Below are 18,335 nucleotides of genomic sequence, written 5' to 3'. Positions count from 1 at the left end.
TAGTAGGCAAGATCCCATGGAAAGACCAATTAGGACAGTGGTGCCAAAACTTTTCCTGTTGCCTGTCCTCCCTTCCCACCAGTAGTAATCTGTCCATCGTGCCTTCCCACCCCATTTACTACACAGTTGGCTCAGCGGAGGAGCTTAGGCTGAAGTCAGAGCTGGGGACGGAACTGGGGATGGAGGTGGAGCTGGGGCCGGAGCTGAGCTGCAGCTGGGGCCGGAGCAGAACTGGGTGGCAATCCTTCCCACTCCTGTTCCTCCACACCCCATAGTTTGGGAAACCACTGAATTAGGAAGAAAAGGAGTCAAAGGGTGCTGGCAGTTCTTAAAAAAATGTAAAACAAGAGGCTCAACATCAAGCTGTTCTAACACAGACAAACAATAAGAGCCACAGGAGGCCAGTGTGGCAGCTAAAAAGTCCCTTTTGCAATCTTAAAAACCAAACGGGATACATACAGAAAATGGAAGAAAGGGGATGTCTCCAAGGAACTATACATGGGAATAGCGCAAGACTGTAGGGATAAAATCAGGAAAGCCAAGGCAAAAATTGTGTTACAGCTTGGAAGAAATGCTAAAGACAACAGGAACAGGTTCTTCAAATATGTCAGACAAAAAAAGAAAGATCAAGGTTGTGGGTCCACTATTCGATGGACGTGAGCTGGTAATGGACGATAGTAAGGCAGAGCTGCTCAATGAATGCCTACTTTGCTTCAGTCTTCTCAAAAAAATGTCACCAGATGTTACCTTAGACAGTAAAGGGGAAGGGATGCAGATTGAGATAAGTAAAGAACACGTCAGAGATCTTCTGACCAATTTGAGTGAATTCAGATCAGTGGGGCCAGATGCTATTCACATGAGGGTACTGAAAGAATTAGTTGAAGAAATCTTGGAGCCACTGGTAATAACATTTACAAACTCGTGCAGGACGGAAGTCCCGGAAGATGAGAAGTGCTAAAGTAGTGTCCATCTTTTAAAAGGGGAAAAAGGAGGAGCCGGGAAATTACAGTGAAACCACGCTGTAACACAATGATTGGGGTCCAAAAAATTCAATTGTGATAAATGCGAGGTCGCGGTATAGCGAGGTTTACCCTTTCAAGCCAATCAGTTTCAAGCTGGTCAATTTCTCTTGGGCAGAAAACAACTTGCGTTTGCGAACTGCCCATAACGGTAACTGAAAGGGTGCAGCTCCAGTAGCAGGGGCTCTCGGGCATGCAACGGGAGAGGGAAACACTTGGGGAGATGTGCAAGTGACAGAGAGAGAGCGAGGAGGAGCTGGGGAGGAGAAAGAAGAAGCGGGGGGGGAGAGGCAGTGGGAAAAGCACATTCCATTTTTTTCCCCCCTTTCAGTGGCACTCCAACCTTTTTTTTGCACTTCCCACAGCACTCCAGCTGCTTTTTTTGTTTGTTTGCGGCTGTCAGATCCACCTTATGATCGCGTTATATCCAAATTCGCGTTATTGCGGGGCGCGTTATAGCGGGGTTTCCCTGTATAAGTCAGCCTGACATCGATACCTGGGAAGTTACTAGAGCAATGTTTCTATCTTAATCCACACCAGTAGGAAAAACTAGGGTATTCTTTGAAGCTTAATGGACTTTCAAAATGTGCTTAAACATAGAAGAAACGGTCCAGGGAATGGATTCCCTTCTTGTTCTCTTCCAAGATTAGAAGAGGCCTCAGGAAGTCCAGATGAAGCCCATTTATGGGCAAATGGATCAGGTTCTTAAAAGGCTGGAGAAGATCTCTCTCCAAGAAGATTTAAAGCTAATTCCCTTCAAACCATGGGCTAGAGAAAGGGAGAGGGATAAATTGTGGCCAAATTATCAAAGCTGCTTTCTGGCACTTACTGTACATGAGTGTGCCCTTTGACTGCAGAGTGCTCAGGGCTTTTGTGAGATGCTTTCTCTTCAGGACAGTGTGTGCAGGGGTCAGGGATTCCTGTTTCCCATAGCTCTCCTTTAGCCACTCACTTTGATGTCAGTTTCAAGTCTTTTCCCGTAGATTGATAGATTCTAAAGCCAGATAGGACAATTGTGATAAGCTAATCTGACATCCCATATAATATGGGCCATAGAACTTCTTCAAAATAATTCCTTTTGAACCAGAGCGTATCTTGAATTAAAAATTGCCAGTGATGAAGAATCCACCAAGACCCTTGGTAACTTGTTCCAATGGTTAATTACTGTTAAAAATTTACATCTTATTTCTAGTCATAATTTGTCTCACCTCAACTAAACTTTGCATATGCATGGTGCTCACTTAATAAGCAGCTGTTGAGTATTTCTCTCATGATTGTTTAGTGTGTCTCTCTCTGACTTACTGCACACTATTCAAACCTTGCTCCGAAGACAGAATTAATTTCCTCATGGGCTTTTCTGTGGTGCTCCTCAGTATAATATTCAAGTGCATCAAAATATGAATTTATTTTCACAACATAACTTGGATATTACAGGGGAATTATCCTCATTTTACAAGATTGGAAGTGAGAGAGAGATTCAAGTCAGAAGTAGTCACTAATTTTGGTGTCCAATTTGAGACATTTAAGACCTGATTCAACACACAGCTTAGACTGAATTTAATTGCAGTTGTGAGTGCTCACCCCTTCTGCAAATGAGACCCCAGGGTCTCAAGTCAGGGACTTATAAAATGAGGAATATAATTAGTGTCCCTCTCTGAGAAGTTCAGTTTAATTAAGTGATGCTTCCAGTGCTGTGAGGCTCCTCACTACTATCTGCCTATAGCATGAGGAAACCTTGTCTGAGCGTGCCAGGGGTCAGCTCCCTGATGCCACAGGCTACACAAATACTCCCCTCTCACCTGCACAGTCTTAGCTGTCCCTCAGCAGTAGGATGACCAATTTCCCAAAGTGAACACTGTGTGCAGCTGGCCTGAGGGGGCCCCCCCTAGAGCAAGGCTGACACAAGGGTCGCCCCATTCCCTCCTCCTACTCCTGCAGGGCTGGCTCAGGGGGGCCCCACCCTGGCACTGCTGAACACCCCACCCCACCCCCGAACTTTCCTCCATGTTCCCTTGGAGGGGTGCGCCCGACTTTTTTGGCAAAACTCGTCCTTGATTATCAGTTGGCAAGAGCAAAAAATGCCCAGTTTTGCCAAAAAACTTGGGATGCCCAGGACAGGGCATGAAAAGGTGACTGTTCTGGCCATAATGAGACATATGTAAACCTACTCAGCAGGTAAGCAATAGGTATGCTCCAATCTGAGTGCTTTGAGCTTTCCCCTGGTGTGTCTAGCCGCTGTTACACCAGACACTTGCAGAATTCACAGATAAGATGTTCCCAGAAGAAAAGTGCACTTCAGTTTACCAGTTACGTCTCAGGTTCACCACTCTGCCCAACTTTCAGCATTTAGATATGTTTATGATGAAAACAAATATAAGTTTATTTAATAAAGATTTGAAAAGAAGCAAGTAGAATTGATGAAAACAAATGTCTATTTATAAAATAAAATCATAGCCTGCTTTTTAGAGCCTAAACTTAACTAACAAGGCATTTTCCTGTCTTTTAAAGGTTACCTCACCAAGAATCTTTCTCCCAGCTTTAAATAGGCAAACCAGCTATCATCCTCTGTTTGTAAAACAGACCTGCTGGCAGCTTGTCCCCCAGGTGAAAGATACCCAGATTTACCTTTGTAGCTTCAGATATAGTTTCAACAATCCATCATCTTCACTAATGACAGGATATCTCTTGCTGCTTGTTTTTCCTGTTGAGAATCTCCTCTAGAGACTTCACAAATTTTAGCATTTTGCTCAGCTGGTCAATAGGCATCCACTGAAGTATACAATACTTAATTTACATATAGCTAGACACAAAAGTAATCGTCTCCTGCCTGAAGAAACTTAGTTATCACATTTTGGTGACCACCCTGACTCTGACTTTAAGAGCATATTTTTTAGTATGTATACATAACTCTTCACATATTATGCATACATACATTTCACAGTGGTTGATATTCACTGGAACATAAGCTTTCATTAAAGATCCTCCATGACACCTTTTGACAAACTATTATGTAGGGTCCAAACCCAAGGGATCCCTCTAAACCCTCTGTCCCCTGTGTAGTTTGCTAGTTGGCACCAAGAGGTCCCTGGATCACAATGGCTTGCTTTGTATGACCTAAGAAATCAGTGGCAGAGGCAGGTATACATAACTTCTTCAATGGATAATTCAGCTGTCTGAACCCTAAAACCCTCTTTCTCTTTCTACACTTTGCTTCCTTGTTTACTACACACCTTCCAGTTTCAGCAATAAATGAGGCAGGTGTCCTATGGACAACTGCCTGTTTCACAACACAGTCTTCATTTCATCCCTGGACTACTGTTCATCCTGTTCATAGAATGATCCGGGAGGGAAGGGGGGAAGTATGTGGTCATAGAATTAGATTGTATCATAATGCGTATGCACAAGAGAGCTGAAATAGGTTGAATAGACAGCCTTAATTTTAACACTTCCTAAGTGTTTGTCTTTGCAACTTTACAGTTCTTTGAATGTAGCTTTTTGTGTGTAATTTCCATGGTTTTTAAAAAAGCAAACATAAAAAACAAATTCCATCTTGTGGTATATTGAGATCCATATGGTTCATCAGCGGGTTGGATTTAGATCCCTGCTACAGACTCCTGCCACTTGAGCTAATGGAATAAATGATAGCAATAGTAAATTGTCATTTTCTGTGGAACAACACTAGAAGGAAGAGGGACACTGTGTCAGTGTGTTTCCCAGATGCTATTTGCTGACAGCAGAGGAATAGTGAGGCTAGGGAATCTTGGGTTTAATTCCAGGCTTCAGATGGCAGTGTGCTCTAGTAGTCAGACACCTTCTGCCTGTTCTTTGCCCCCCAAAGCTTGACCCTTCTGCCCATGTCCTTCAGTGCGTCCCTGATGCAGTCCTGTCTGTTCCCTACCTCTGGCTCTTCATCCTAGTCTCAACTAAGGCTTCTTACCCAGTAATTCCTAGTCTCACACCTCTGGACTCCCCGCTAGTCTCCCCATCCCCCAGCTCCTTGTTCCCAGGATTGATTAGAGTTTGGAGGGGGAGAACTGGGATTGCTCCTCTCTTTGTGTAATCTGTCCTCCCTCGACCCTACCAACTGGTTCCTAGTTCCAGTCTATTTGCCCAGCTAGTCCAAGGCTTCTCTTAGCTCCTTATCAGATGTCTTCCCTCCATGTCTCCCACTCCTTGTTTCCTTGTCCAGCTAATTCTAGTTCCTTCACCCCAGCTCCCAGTTTCACAAACTCCTCCCTTCAGTCTCAGGTCCTTATCCCAATCTACTACTCCTGCTGTGCTTAGCCCAAAGTCCAGGTCTTGTCCTTTTTACGTTCAAATAAGGCAGTTTTCTCCTCCATGCTCCCTGGGCCGAAGTAGGTGAACGGTTAGTAAGAGCACAGGAGAGAGAGGGTCTCAGTCTTAGTGCCTTGGCTTACAGCAGTTGAAGCTGTAATTGCTGGGAAGGTAGGTTCTGCTCAGCCCCAGGCTGAAACTTTCTGAGCATGGACAGAATTTTAGGGAAATTTAACTATGGAGCTCTAGCAAGTCTTTACTGGGTGTGTGCAAATTGAAGTTTGTTTGGTTTTTTGAAGGCTTGTAACTTGGCCAAATTTGAGTAGATTTTCATGTGGATGACAAAAACCATATCCCTGACATTCTGTACACCCACTTAATAAATTTGAAGTCCCTAATTCAAAACAAGGGTTACTAGGGTCTCTAAAAGAATAGGTTGCCAAAATTTTGAGATGTGCAAAGCTGTATTTTCCTCAGCATTGTTCTTGGAAATGGCACAATTGTTGTCTGAATTTTTCCGTGATGAGCGTCTGCCTCAAACAGTTCAAAGTTTGGCAACTGAAAATATGGTCTTGCATTAGGAGTGGTTACGCAACACTTTTTGGATGGAGCAATTTGCCTTGCCTAAAATAAATACTGTGGGTAATGTTATATACAACTAATTTACATGACAGTTTGCATGATGAAATCCCTTGCTTATCAGATGACTTTCAGGATTTTCTACTTGTAGTATCTTGAAAATCCTTGTGTTGCCATCTGGACCTCAGTATGAAGTGGTGGTAAAAGGTGAGGTGAATATTTTGGGAAACAGACCACTGGCAACGACTTCCTGCTACTCAGACATTCCACCCATTCTCTCCAATAAGCAGTTCATGGCATGGGGAGGGGTTACACTTGGAAGAACAGTGTAAGTACCAGAAGTTCAGTTCTTCACGTATAATGTCCCATTAATATTATAATGCACTTCTATGTAGTATACATTTTTTGCTATGCTTGCATTTAGCCTGAAAATAGAGCCTTAAAATGCAATGATAGACTGGTTTTATTAAATGTCTTCCTAAGTTCATGTACCTAACATTGAGCATATATTACATATATAAACCTTTTACTTTTTATGTACGAAGTCTTTAGAGACTCAAACTGTAAACTTGCTTTAGCTTTTGACTTTGCTTAACTTTCTGATGGCAGTGGCAGGAAAAATATATCCTGAACTAGTTTTAGAGAAAAGGAAACTAGTTCAAACAGTTCTATAGTATTAGGAACACGTCCAAAGTATCGTGTTGAAAAATTGTGAATGTATAAGTTGTTTTGATACCAAGCAGCCACTAAGAGTTAATAATTTGCTATAAATATGGATCACTTTAAAAGCCCTGTTTTTTAGATTTTAAGACCAGAAGGGACTGTTGTGAATGTCTAGTATGATCTGTATAACACAGGCTACAGGAACTAATGTGAATCAATTCCAATCTTGTCTTTAAAATTTGTATTGATAGTGAATCCATCACAACCTGTAGAAAGTTGTTCCAATTACTCTTATTGTTAAAAACTTGTACCTTATTTCTTATTTGAATTTGTGTAGCTTCAACTTCCAGACGTTAGATCTTGTTATACCTGTGACCACTAGTTTTGAAGAGCCCTCGGTTATCAAATTTCTGTTCCCCATTTAGATACTGATAGACTGTGATCAAATCACACCATGATATTCTGTTTAAGCTTGTTGGGTGAGAAATGAGATATACTCCAATTTAGGCTTAAACATTTCTTTTAGCTTTTATTATGCTTATTTTAAGACAATGCTATTATCACCTATTAATTATACATATATGCAATAATAGAATCAGCAAGAAAAGTAAATGATCAAGTTCCTTTCCTCAGGGACAGGGCAACTTTTTTTTCACGTCTCTGATGGCTGCAATGTTCAGTTATTCTTCTCCTATATCTTCTCCACTCTTATTGTTCTGTATCCTTTGTTCTGTAACTTTGTACAGCTACCTCATCTGTGTTCTAATGAAAACATTTTCATGCATAAATTCCAATAACTAACCTAACCTAATACATTTTTACTTATCCTGCTAAATCTTACTTTGTTCTTTCTGGTTCCCAACTCATCTGTTCCTTGCTATTGCCCCCATTGACTCCATCCAGTTCTTATTTTACAGTAGTTATTCTTTCTGGTCTGTTTTTGTGGCCTGGGGTTTTTACTTGTTAGCTTGTCTTGTTGGGAAGGTGTGTGTGCATCTGATTTATTGCAAAGCTGATAGCTCCTTCTTGACTCTCTGCTTTACCCTGCTATCTGCATAATCAAGATTTTACAGATAAGGCACACAAACCAGTTTTCTGATTTATAAACACTCTTAGAAAAATCTGAAGTGCTGTATCAGTAGAAACATACAAAAAGCAAAAAAATCTGTTTCTTATATATAAATATTCATTTCTCTAACATTTAGTACATATTTGACCAACATGATTGACTACACAGTTCTGTAACAAGCTAATAAGATTTATAGTAACAGGCTTGTTTTCCGATCCTTTAATCAGTCTCATGGCTCTTCTCTGAGCTCTCCCTCTAGTTTTTTGATACCCTTGAATTGTGAACACCAGTGCTGAATACAAAAGTAATATAACTTTCCTATTAGATATTGCCTTGTTAATACATCCCTATAGCCACAGCGTCACACTGGGAACTCATGATCAGCCGATTGTCCACCATGACCCCCAGCTTCTCTTCAGTGCCACCACTTGCTAGGATATTCTCCAAATGTGTAAGTATGGCCTATGTTCTTTGTTCCTAGATGCATGACTACATTTGGCTATATTGAAGAACATATTGCTTCCCTGCTTATCAAGCAGTCCAAATCACTCTATATCAACGACTTGTCCTTTTCATTATTTACTATTCCCACAGTCTGTAGAAGCTGCAAAGTTTATCTGTGACTTTTGTTTTCTTCCAGGTCAAATGATAAAAATGTTAAACAATATAGGACCAAGAACTAGTGCCTCCAGGACCACACTAGAAACATCCACTTGATTTCCATTTCCAATTATGTTTTGAGACTCATCAGGCAATTTTTAATCCATGTAATGTGTGTCAGGTTGATTTTGTATCATTGTGGTTTTCTTAATCAAAATGTTGGTGCAGTATCAAGTCAGATAATTTAGAGGTCGAAGTATATTACATAACCATATTTGTAATCTTATTTAAAAAAAAGTCAAGTTAATTTGTTAAGATCTGTTTTCCATAAAGTCTTGCTGGATTGGGATAATGTTAGCTCTTTTAATTTTTTATTAATATAGAGTCATGTATCAGCTGATGCTTTGTTTTACATGGGATCGATGTCAGGCCTACAATTTCCCGTATCATCCCATTTACTCTTTTTTTTAATATTCCAGTCCTGTGGAATTTTCCCAGTATTACCAGACTGATTGATTGAAAATCAACGTTAATGGTCCAGCTAGCTCTTTTAAAACTCTTGGATGAAAGTTATCCACACCTGATGATTGTAAAAATGTTTTTTTGAATAGCTGATGTTCAATATCATCCCAAATTGTCATTCAAATGGAAAGTATTTCATCATATGATATGAAAACATCTGCCTTTTTTCCAAATATAGAACTAAAACTTATCAAACTCTTACGTCTTTTTTGAATTATTGACAATTCTGCAATTTCCATCTAGACCAGCATCATTGTTCAGATTCCTTTTGTTCCTAATACTCTTAAATTCTTGTTGGCCAAAGATTTCTCAATGTGTCCTTTGGCTTCCCTTATCATTTTTCTATATTTCCAAGCTTCTAGTTTATATTCATTGCCATCAATTTCCTCTTTTTTCTATTTTTTTAATATATTGCTTTTTAAAACTTTTGTAGCTGCTTTCACTATCCTTCTAAATGGATTAACCAGTGTAGCACTCTTTTTCTCTATTGTGGGATTGTAGCGTTATGATCATCTAGTAAAATGTTCTTAAACAATTTCTAACTATCATTGTAAAGTGATCCATATATATTGCAAAATATTAATGCTGATGGGTTTTTTCCTAGAAGAAATCTTTTATTTTGCTTTTTTGTTTTAATTTCCAATTAGAGTAACTTTTTAATATTTTAGTTGGTGAATATGTATATTTCTTTTAGAAAAGTGTGTTTTCAGGTACAGCATTGCAGATGTTTATACACACGCACTCTAAATTATACTGCATTACCGAGATGTGAATCAAGTCAGAAACTTCATTTAGAAGTCTTAATAAAATGAGCTTTATGAAAGGAGTCATCTGGTTGGCTATCAAATATTGCAATTGTACAGGTATCTAGTGCTGATTCACAGGCTAGAAATATAGTTTACCATTTAAAGCTTTATAACTGCCCCTTTCAAATATTAGAGACTAATATGGTGATCCTTATATAAAATGTTTCATTAGATTAAAGGTAAAACTAGTGAAGAGCTCTTTTGAAATGTTTAACAGTATTTACATGTTAGCATATGTTTTACGCGCTCTTCTCATAAAACAACTTAAAAAGCAACTCTTCTCATATTTCTTCTTGAAATTTGTTTTTTTGGCAATGTGTAGTTTAGGATTTAATACATGTGTGATGTTGATATATATTGGGATGGAGATAGCCTTGTAACATAGATCTTTGTATCCTACTCAAGGCAAGTTCTTGAACGGACACCATTGTTTTCAACAGCTCCAAACTTCATTTTCTGGGAAATATCACAAATCCCGTGAAATAATATAACAAATGCAATGGACATGTTAAGAACATAGTGGCTATACTGGGTCAGACCAATGGCTCACTTAGCCCAGTGTCCTTTAGTCTAACAGTGGTGCGTGCCAACTTCTTGTGAGGGAATGAACAGAACAGGGCAGATATTGAATGATCCATCCCCGATCATCCAGTTCCAGCTTCTGGGAGTCTCAGGTTTTAGGGACTCCCAGAGCAAGGAGTTGCATCCCTGACCATCTTGGCTAAGAGCCACTGATGGGCCGTTCCTCCAATGTTAACTACTGACTGTGTAATCTGAGGCCTTTAAAAAGCTACACCAGGTCAATTTAAATTGCTGGTTTAACTGGTGCATAGAATGTGTGTTTTAAGTAGTCTTATTTTGGTTTAGCCTAAATTACTTAAGTCTGGTTTAAGGTGAAAGTGTCTGTTCATCCTCTTGTACCCCATTTCACTTGCATCTGTTTAAATAACACCTTTTGTTAAAGAGGAACACAGACTCCAGCCCCGGATCTTGCCCTTTGGAAAGGGAAACAGTAATGTAACGACTTGAACCAAAAGAATATATCAGGGTATAAATAAGAAGTCTAACAGATAGGAATGCAATTTGCATCTAATTGGCATGCAAATAGCAGTCACTTATGCAGCGGGTAGAACTTCAGTCCCTCTTGCTTGATATGAGGGGTGAGGGTCAGAACCACTATTATCCCTTTAACATTAATAAACCATGTGTTTAAATAAATCCTGTGTAACTGAAACTATCCTAAATATTTTTCAGTCAGCAGAAACTAACTCTGCGAAATAACTCTCCAACTGCAACTCAGCATTTACGACTTTTGATAAGAGGTCAAGATCAGAACTGCTTTCAGGTTAGCAGAATGCAAACTTCTGTAACACTTCTAACCAACGTTATAAAAAAAGTCCTCGTTTTAGTAAAACTCCAAAACTCTGCTTGTCTGATATTTAAGTTTGATATGGTATTTTATCTAAAAATGTTTGCTCACACAGGTAGCCTCCATTAGAGAATCTTAATTTACACTAAGGGATCATATTCCAAGGGTCATATGTGAATCAGTTTCAGTACAAACAGTAAAATTCTTGAGTTCATTCTAAAACAGCAGGCCAGTCCATATCCATTTTAGAGGATGGGTTAAGTCATTTCAAACCAGTCTCCTTGGTGCCTGTCTCTCTGAAATAGCCAGTTTGAAATAGTGTAAAACAGGTATTAGAGGCTGCAATCTCAAGTGTCTGCCTTCCACTGTCAATTTCAGGTTTAGTTAGTTTGAAGCTCAGTTTATAAAGTTAAATTTGTTTGAATTAATAGTGAAATGTTGTTGCTGGTTTTTATTGCACTCAATCATTTTTTATTTTTTTTATAGTTGAGAAATACATTTGGTACAGAAGAGCGGTTGACTAGTAATCAGGAGCTCAAAATCCGCCCAAGAGAAGATAGCAATATCTTCTTGATGTTTGCACCCACTCATGTAGCTTGCATGTTAGCAAAGCTTGAAATCAAACAGTTGGGGATTCAGTCGCAACCAGGAGTCAAGTTTACTGTAAGAATTCTGACTTAATCTTGTAATATTTCTAGTGAGTGAGCTCCTGGCTTCTCCCCTCCTGGGATGGGGCAGAGGGTGGCAGGCAGCAGCAGTGGGTGTGTGGGAGGCTTGTGTGCAGGAGTGCTCTAGGGAGGCCTGGGAGGTGGGTGGGCTCCTGTCAACTCTTCCCCATCTCTCAGGGAGTGTAACAAGCCTCACCTACCCTTCCAGGTGAACCCCTGAAAGGCTGAAGGTGCGGGCAAGCACTTTTCCCAGCAGGTGTGTGGGGAGACAGCATGGAGCTAGCAAGAGCTGGTGTAGAAAAGGGAGAGTGGGTGGGAGAGGCTGCATGGGGTTGGGGGAGGCTGAATGCTGAAAGAAAGGGTGCATGGCCAAAGGGAGTGTGTGTGTGGGGAGGAGAGTTAGTGACTTGCTTCTTGCCTCCCCAAACCATGGGATGGATCTAGATGAAGTAGTGTTTTTTTTTTTATTTTATCAGCTGGAGCCTGGGCTCTAGAACCCCGCAGAATCTGGGATCGTCCCATCCTGCAGGGTCCTTGAGCTAGTCTCTAGTCCAAGCCCAGAGGTCTACACCGCAATGAAACATCCTCGCAAGCCTGAGTCAGCTGGCCAGCCACAGGTTTTTCTTTGATGTGTAGACATATCCTTAAGGCTTGAGAGCTCACAATATAAAACTGCAAGGGCGATGCGTGTTGACCCCACTTATCTACGTGGTAGGGTCACATGCAGTATAGGGGTGTCATTTCTGAAGCATGCTAATGTGTTGTGTCCTGGTGCACCTTAAAAGTTCTTTAATGGATACATATTAAAATGCACTAGGAAACATAGTTTTTAGCAGGGTTTGCACAGACAAACTGATGTGCTTTACACAGGTTTATATTGTACAAACATGTTAGTGCACTTCAGAAATCACATCCCCATACTGCACATTGCCCCACCATGTAGACAAGCCCTCAGATGTTCTTGCAACTGTTAGAAGGATGTTAACAGAATTTTAAACCGTCTGAGGAAAAATACAATACAATTAATTTACACTTAATGTCACTTTGAAAAGGTCTATTTTCAGTGTATCACATTTAAAGCTTTTTCATGGGTTCCTCCCTTAACCATTTGGATTCTTTGTAAACCTTAGTAGCTTTCATAACGCTGTTTTGTTGGAGACATTCTTAAAATGTTGGCTGAATTACTATTTTTATTTTCAGATACCTTTGTCTGGATATGGGGGAACAAGCAATGTAATTTTAGAAAACGTTAAAAAACTCTCTGACAGTTACATGGTAACACTGAATGGATTATTGCCTGATAAATTTAGAGAAGTTACTTTCCGCATAAGAAATATGGGCTTTCGAGCTGCCTATGTTAAAGCTCTGTGCTTTAGGGACCTTCAGTCAAAAGCTGTCATGGATCCTAAAGTGATAGTTGTTTCTCCAGATAAATTTGTACTTAAGGAAGGAACGCAAGAGGTAAGTGTAAAAGCCCAATTCAACACAAGTTGTATTAATGTAATTGAAGCTGACATATCCAGCTAATATACATAACCTGTAAAATGTGTGTAAATTCCCCAGTTGAACTGTGTTCAAGTTTATGAAATCCAGAAGACTAAACTAACTTGGCGTTACAGTACATTTCATTGACGCTGACTTTATTTTACCAAACTTAATACTAATTTAAAGGAAAAAACTTTGAAAATTCAAATATTTAAAGACTTTATTTCTACCAGATGGTCACAGTAACATGTAATCTAGTGGAAAGAGAAGAAATGTTACATAAAACAAATACATCGATATTATCTACAATATGCTTCTTTTGCGGAGATGAAGTTTCCAGGCAACAGTATCGCAGGTAGGGTTGAATTTACTACTCTGAAATAGTCAGCTATTTTATTACAAGTATGTTAAAAGTCAAATGTCAAGTACTACTTATGTGGTTTCTGCAGTGTCTCTAAGGATACATTAATGTCCTTGTTGATATTATGAAGCCTCATTAAGTCTTTCACTAGCATACTTTGGTTTTGTGTGACTCTAGAATCAGAAGAGAGATTCTACCTTTTTATTCCTAGTATGCTTTGCTCTTAACTTTATAAGCCTTGACTTAAATTCAAAAAAATTAAGAACTCTTGAGAGGAAGAATATAGATGTTCAAATTTTTTTATATTAGTCTTCAATGAGATCCTCACCTTGGCTTGCTGATTTATACTCTTATGTGTGGAGAGGGTTAGGGACGTGTGTGTATGCACAAATGAAATCCTCTCGGATATTTTGACATTCATGCTTCAGAGGTTATTCAAGTTATTCAAGTGTGCACAATGGATCTAAGGTATAAATATTTAATTGTAATAAGATGAAAAATTAACCAGCCACTCTACTTTTAGTAAGCCTAGTTTAAGGAGCACTTTTGCTGTATCTGGAACAGTCGATCTGATCATATATTGAAGTTGCAAAATAAGTATCAAAACACCAAACCATTTATCACTCAGAAAATTCAGACCAAGTTTCCCAAAAATGGATTCCAAAATTAGTGAGTACAGACATCTTATGGAGGAATTGGATAGGCTTTTAGGTTGACTGGCTGATATCCACCCAGACTTTGCAAAGTTCTGGTAGACATGTGGCTCATTGAAATAAATGATCCTTAAGTAAATCGACTTTATTTCAAAAGCTAAGTTTTCTTGTTTGTGCACCAGCTATCGGAGGACTTCAGCGCTGTTCTATGGAATATCACTACATAGGTTAGAGTTGCTGCTTACATTTACCCCAGGACTCATCCGGTCTGGGACCCTGACCTGTAGGGAGGAAATATACAAAGCAAACAGTTTTTCCAGTTTTTATATTTTATTAACGAAACTAAGTAAACAACATCATAAAATAAAATACATATAAACTTGTATTTAGTTTATATCAAACCAATCTATCAAACTGATTAAACCATACCAAATAAACCCACAGTTCCTTGTAAGTTTCTGTGTAATAACTTAGCTAAACAAGACTGCCCCCAAAGTAACAGGGTATAATCAGTCTCACTGCCACTCAATTATATTTAGGTTCCAACCAAATAGTTGATAGTCAGTCATAGAGCATCAAACCACTTCCAGGTTGAAGCTAATGTTGAGACTACAGCTCAGATGCCAATTAATGTAGCTGTCTCAAATTATATAGACGATTAGGTAACAGCCAGTATCTTCACTCCATTGCCCAAACGTAGAGGGTTACGTGCAATATTCCAATACATTTCAAAATGACACAGCAGATTATATTTGAAATTCAAATAAATTTAGGTGAAAACATGATTTTTCCTGATTAAATATACACCACCTAACCCATGAAATACATGCATGTGTGATCTTTTAGATAGCAAGGCAGTTTAACTAGGAAGTATTCGATAGACACGCTTCTCAGATGAATTCTGTTGGTTCTAGCCATCCACCTGTGCTCACTACCAGCCATCTGCAAGAGTTAAAAACAAGTACAGGAATGTTGAGGTAGAGGCATCCCTCTACTAATACCTAGAAAACAAAATATATTTGAAAAGCTGATACATATGAAGGATTTTTTTTTTTACTCTAGTGCCTACATTTGGCTTCAGGAAACTGGTACGTGGTTGAAAAGATTAGTTGGCACTTTCATTGACTTAGGTGTAGGGACTTAATGGCTAGCAAGCTGGAGGCTACTTGTTTGTAGATGTCAAACCTCAAATGTTGCCTGTTGATTGAGTCTTATCCATCAGTAGCCAGCAGGGTGGAGGAAGCACAGGGTCTCTGTTGGACATGATAGCATTGTTTAGCCAGAGGCCCGAAGTCAGTGACTATAGCAGTAGCCATTGGAGGCATGTAAGCAAGCCAACAAGTAAAGTTGTCTTCCTTTCATTCAGTTTTTGAAGATGTTGTCCTAACTTGTTTCTCATGCTCGGAGCTACTCCTCAGGAGTCCTGTAATGAATCAGAATGGGGGACTCCCTTGAGATCATTGACATAGGGACTAATTCACCTGCATGTAAACGAACTTTCCCATTCCAGTAATTTCACACTCAAAGTCCATGAATCCAAAAATATATCCAGTCAGCAGATCTTTAGGTTTTTGTGACGTTTGAGTTGTAGGTCAAGCAACCTACCAAAGATCTGAATTAAAATAATTTAAAAAATGCAAAACTAGCAAAAATTCCTAAGCTATGCTCATAAAAAGTACATTTACTAGTCTATAGACTGATGATTATAACTTCCCCATGTGTTTTGGTACTCAATGACTCAACTTGAAATAACATTTTTGACACACAAAGGTTGGGTGAAAGGTAAGACTTGTAACTCAGAGCAAAATGTCTCTTCTTCCTAAAATCACAATTTTGGGGTTCAGTGTTTATATGCAAGCCTAAATACGTATTGATATCCCTAAGTAACTTAAATAGGTGGCCTAACTTTTAAAAATAACTTCAAAAAGATTTGTTAGCACTTGTCAAAATCAGATCCAATCGGTTAAGCCTCATGACTACAGCATTTGCCAATGAGGGACTGTCATTGGAAACAAGCTCAGAGAATGGGATGATAAATGGCCACACCACACTAACATTACATCTATGTTGAAGATACCATTTGTGAAACTCTGACTTTGTAGAAATCCAGGAAAAAATTATCATTTTAGAATAGGCTTCCCGATTCCTGAAGGCCCAGATTATAACAACCATGTGAATCTCCTCAGACTTCAGTTCTTTGGAGTGCTAGCATCATACTCACTTTGAAGCTGAAAACGTTATGTGGTACCACACACTACTTATTTAAAATTAAAACAGTGTGAGAGTGGGCAAGTTCTTCAGAAATTCATTTAACTGAACTAGCAGTGAAAAAAAAATCAGACTGTCTCGCTAGTTCGCTAGTTCCTACATCATGGAGCAGTAGAACAGATATTTCTTGAATTAGGTATGCTCATAAAAACTGTCACATCACTGAAGAAAGTTACAGGTTTGGTGTATTCAAGAAATAGAGTAAAGGTTGTTTTGGTGGTAGACTTTTTTTCCTTCCCACTGAGATGTACAATTGTCTTAGCCTAAGTGGTAAAAATGTGTGGGGATCCCAAATATGTTTTTCTGATATTTCTAACAGAGCTGTGCTGTATAAACCAGAGGCAGCAAAACACATACTTCCTGAAAACAGTATGCTGAGAAACATTACCTTTGATGAAGAATTTCAAGGGGAACAGCTAGTGACGGAAGGTAAACATGTAACTTCTGAAAAAGTACCATTACAAATATTTATTCCTGAAATGTTTATTGTAGACATTACTCCTAATAAAACTATTTGTGCACTATTTGGTAAATACAGAATAGAAATCCTGATTGGCACAAAATTTACCTCCTCTTATTCCCTACCCAGACCTGCTTATTTTTGTCTACCTGTTATGTGGGGTTTTTTTGGTTGTAAGTTCTTTGTGGCAAGGATTGCCATTTGCAGCTTGTGCAGTAGGCTCATGGCAAAACAGGACTCTGACCTCTAGGCAGTACTGCATTATAAATGTTAAATGATGGTTTCAATAGCTTCTTCCTCTCATTGCTGCTTCAGAAATATTATATTTGGACACTTCTCCAATACAAATTTGTCACTGTTAATTTATTCTGATGTTTGTAAAATTATCTTTAAGAAGTGACTATTTTTTACTTTCTAAGGAACATTTTTTAAAAGTAGTGCAAAAATTACTTATCCCAAAAAAGTATTTCAAGCAGTGCCTTTTCTTCCTCTCCTTTGTACCATGAAGGAATTTATTATCTAGATTAAGACAGTCTACTTCTGCCTCTGAGGTTGTCCTTTTTTTGTGAGTTGGTGAAAACCCTCAATATCTCATTTGAACAAAAACAAATTTCATATTGAATGCTAACAACTTATTTACTTATTGAGCACCAAAAGTGTTGAATAGTATTCAGGGACACACAGAAATTATGTTGCTTAAGGATATACAGGTGAATATAATCTAGACTGATTCTTTCCCTATGTATTCTTTTCTATTAAATGTTTGCCTCTTTACAAAAACAAAAGATGTGAAGCTTGAAAGCTTATCTCTCTTACCAACTAAGGTTGGTCCAGTAACAGGTATTACCTCATCCACCATATCTGTCTCATATCCTGGGACCTACAAGCCAAAAACTATGTAATATTGGTGAAGCATTTCTGGTATGTTGAGCACCACTGAAAAATTGATGAGGAAATAAATTATTATTAGGACTGTTAAGCGATTTTAAAAAATTAATTGTGATTAATTGCATGATTTTAAAAATTAATCATGATTAATCACGCTGTTAATAGAATACCATTTAATTAAATATTTGTGGATGTTTTCTACATTTTCAAATATATTGGTTTCAATTACAACACAGAATACCAAGTGTATAGTGCTCACTTTGTATGTATTTTTGATTACAAGTATTTGCACTGTAAAAAACCAAAATAAATAGTATTTTTCAATTCACCTAACACAAGTTCTGTAGTGCAATCTCTTTATCATGAAAGTTGAACTTACAGATGTAGAATTACATACACAAAAACTGCATTGAAAAATAAAACAATGTAAAATTTTAGAGCCTGCAAGTCCACTCTGTCCTACTTCTTATTCAGCCAATCACTCAGACAAACAAGTTTGTTTAGATTTGCAGGAGATAATGCTGCCCGCTTCTTGTTTACAATGTCACCTGAAAGTGAGAACAGTTGTTCACATGACACTGTTGTAGCCGGCGTTGCAAGATATTTATGTACCAGCTGTGCTAAATATTCATATGTCCCTTCATGCTTCA

General features: G+C 38.6%; 1 protein-coding gene across 9 annotated transcripts in view; it reads left to right on the top strand.

The window, feature by feature from the left end:
* CEP192 (centrosomal protein 192) overlaps nucleotides 1-18,335 on the top strand; it is a 191,550-nt gene that overhangs the window by 104,189 nt on the left and 69,026 nt on the right. For 8 of the 9 annotated variants that reach the window (XM_030552694.1, XM_030552698.1, XM_030552696.1 and 5 more), the window contains 6 exons: nucleotides 6,025-6,201; nucleotides 10,788-10,878; nucleotides 11,389-11,565; nucleotides 12,771-13,031; nucleotides 13,289-13,410; nucleotides 16,657-16,766. In XM_030552694.1, coding sequence (XP_030408554.1) covers nucleotides 6,025-6,201; nucleotides 10,788-10,878; nucleotides 11,389-11,565; nucleotides 12,771-13,031; nucleotides 13,289-13,410; nucleotides 16,657-16,766 — 938 coding nt within the window. The remainder of the gene's footprint in view (nucleotides 1-6,024; nucleotides 6,202-10,787; nucleotides 10,879-11,388; nucleotides 11,566-12,770; nucleotides 13,032-13,288; nucleotides 13,411-16,656; nucleotides 16,767-18,335) is intronic. The other variant, XM_030552701.1, reaches the window with a different exon arrangement.

This window comes from Gopherus evgoodei, chromosome 2 (genome assembly GCF_007399415.2).
Source record: "Gopherus evgoodei ecotype Sinaloan lineage chromosome 2, rGopEvg1_v1.p, whole genome shotgun sequence".
Taxonomy (NCBI): Eukaryota; Metazoa; Chordata; order Testudines; family Testudinidae; genus Gopherus; species Gopherus evgoodei.
This window is presented reverse-complemented; position numbering and strand designations above follow the sequence as displayed.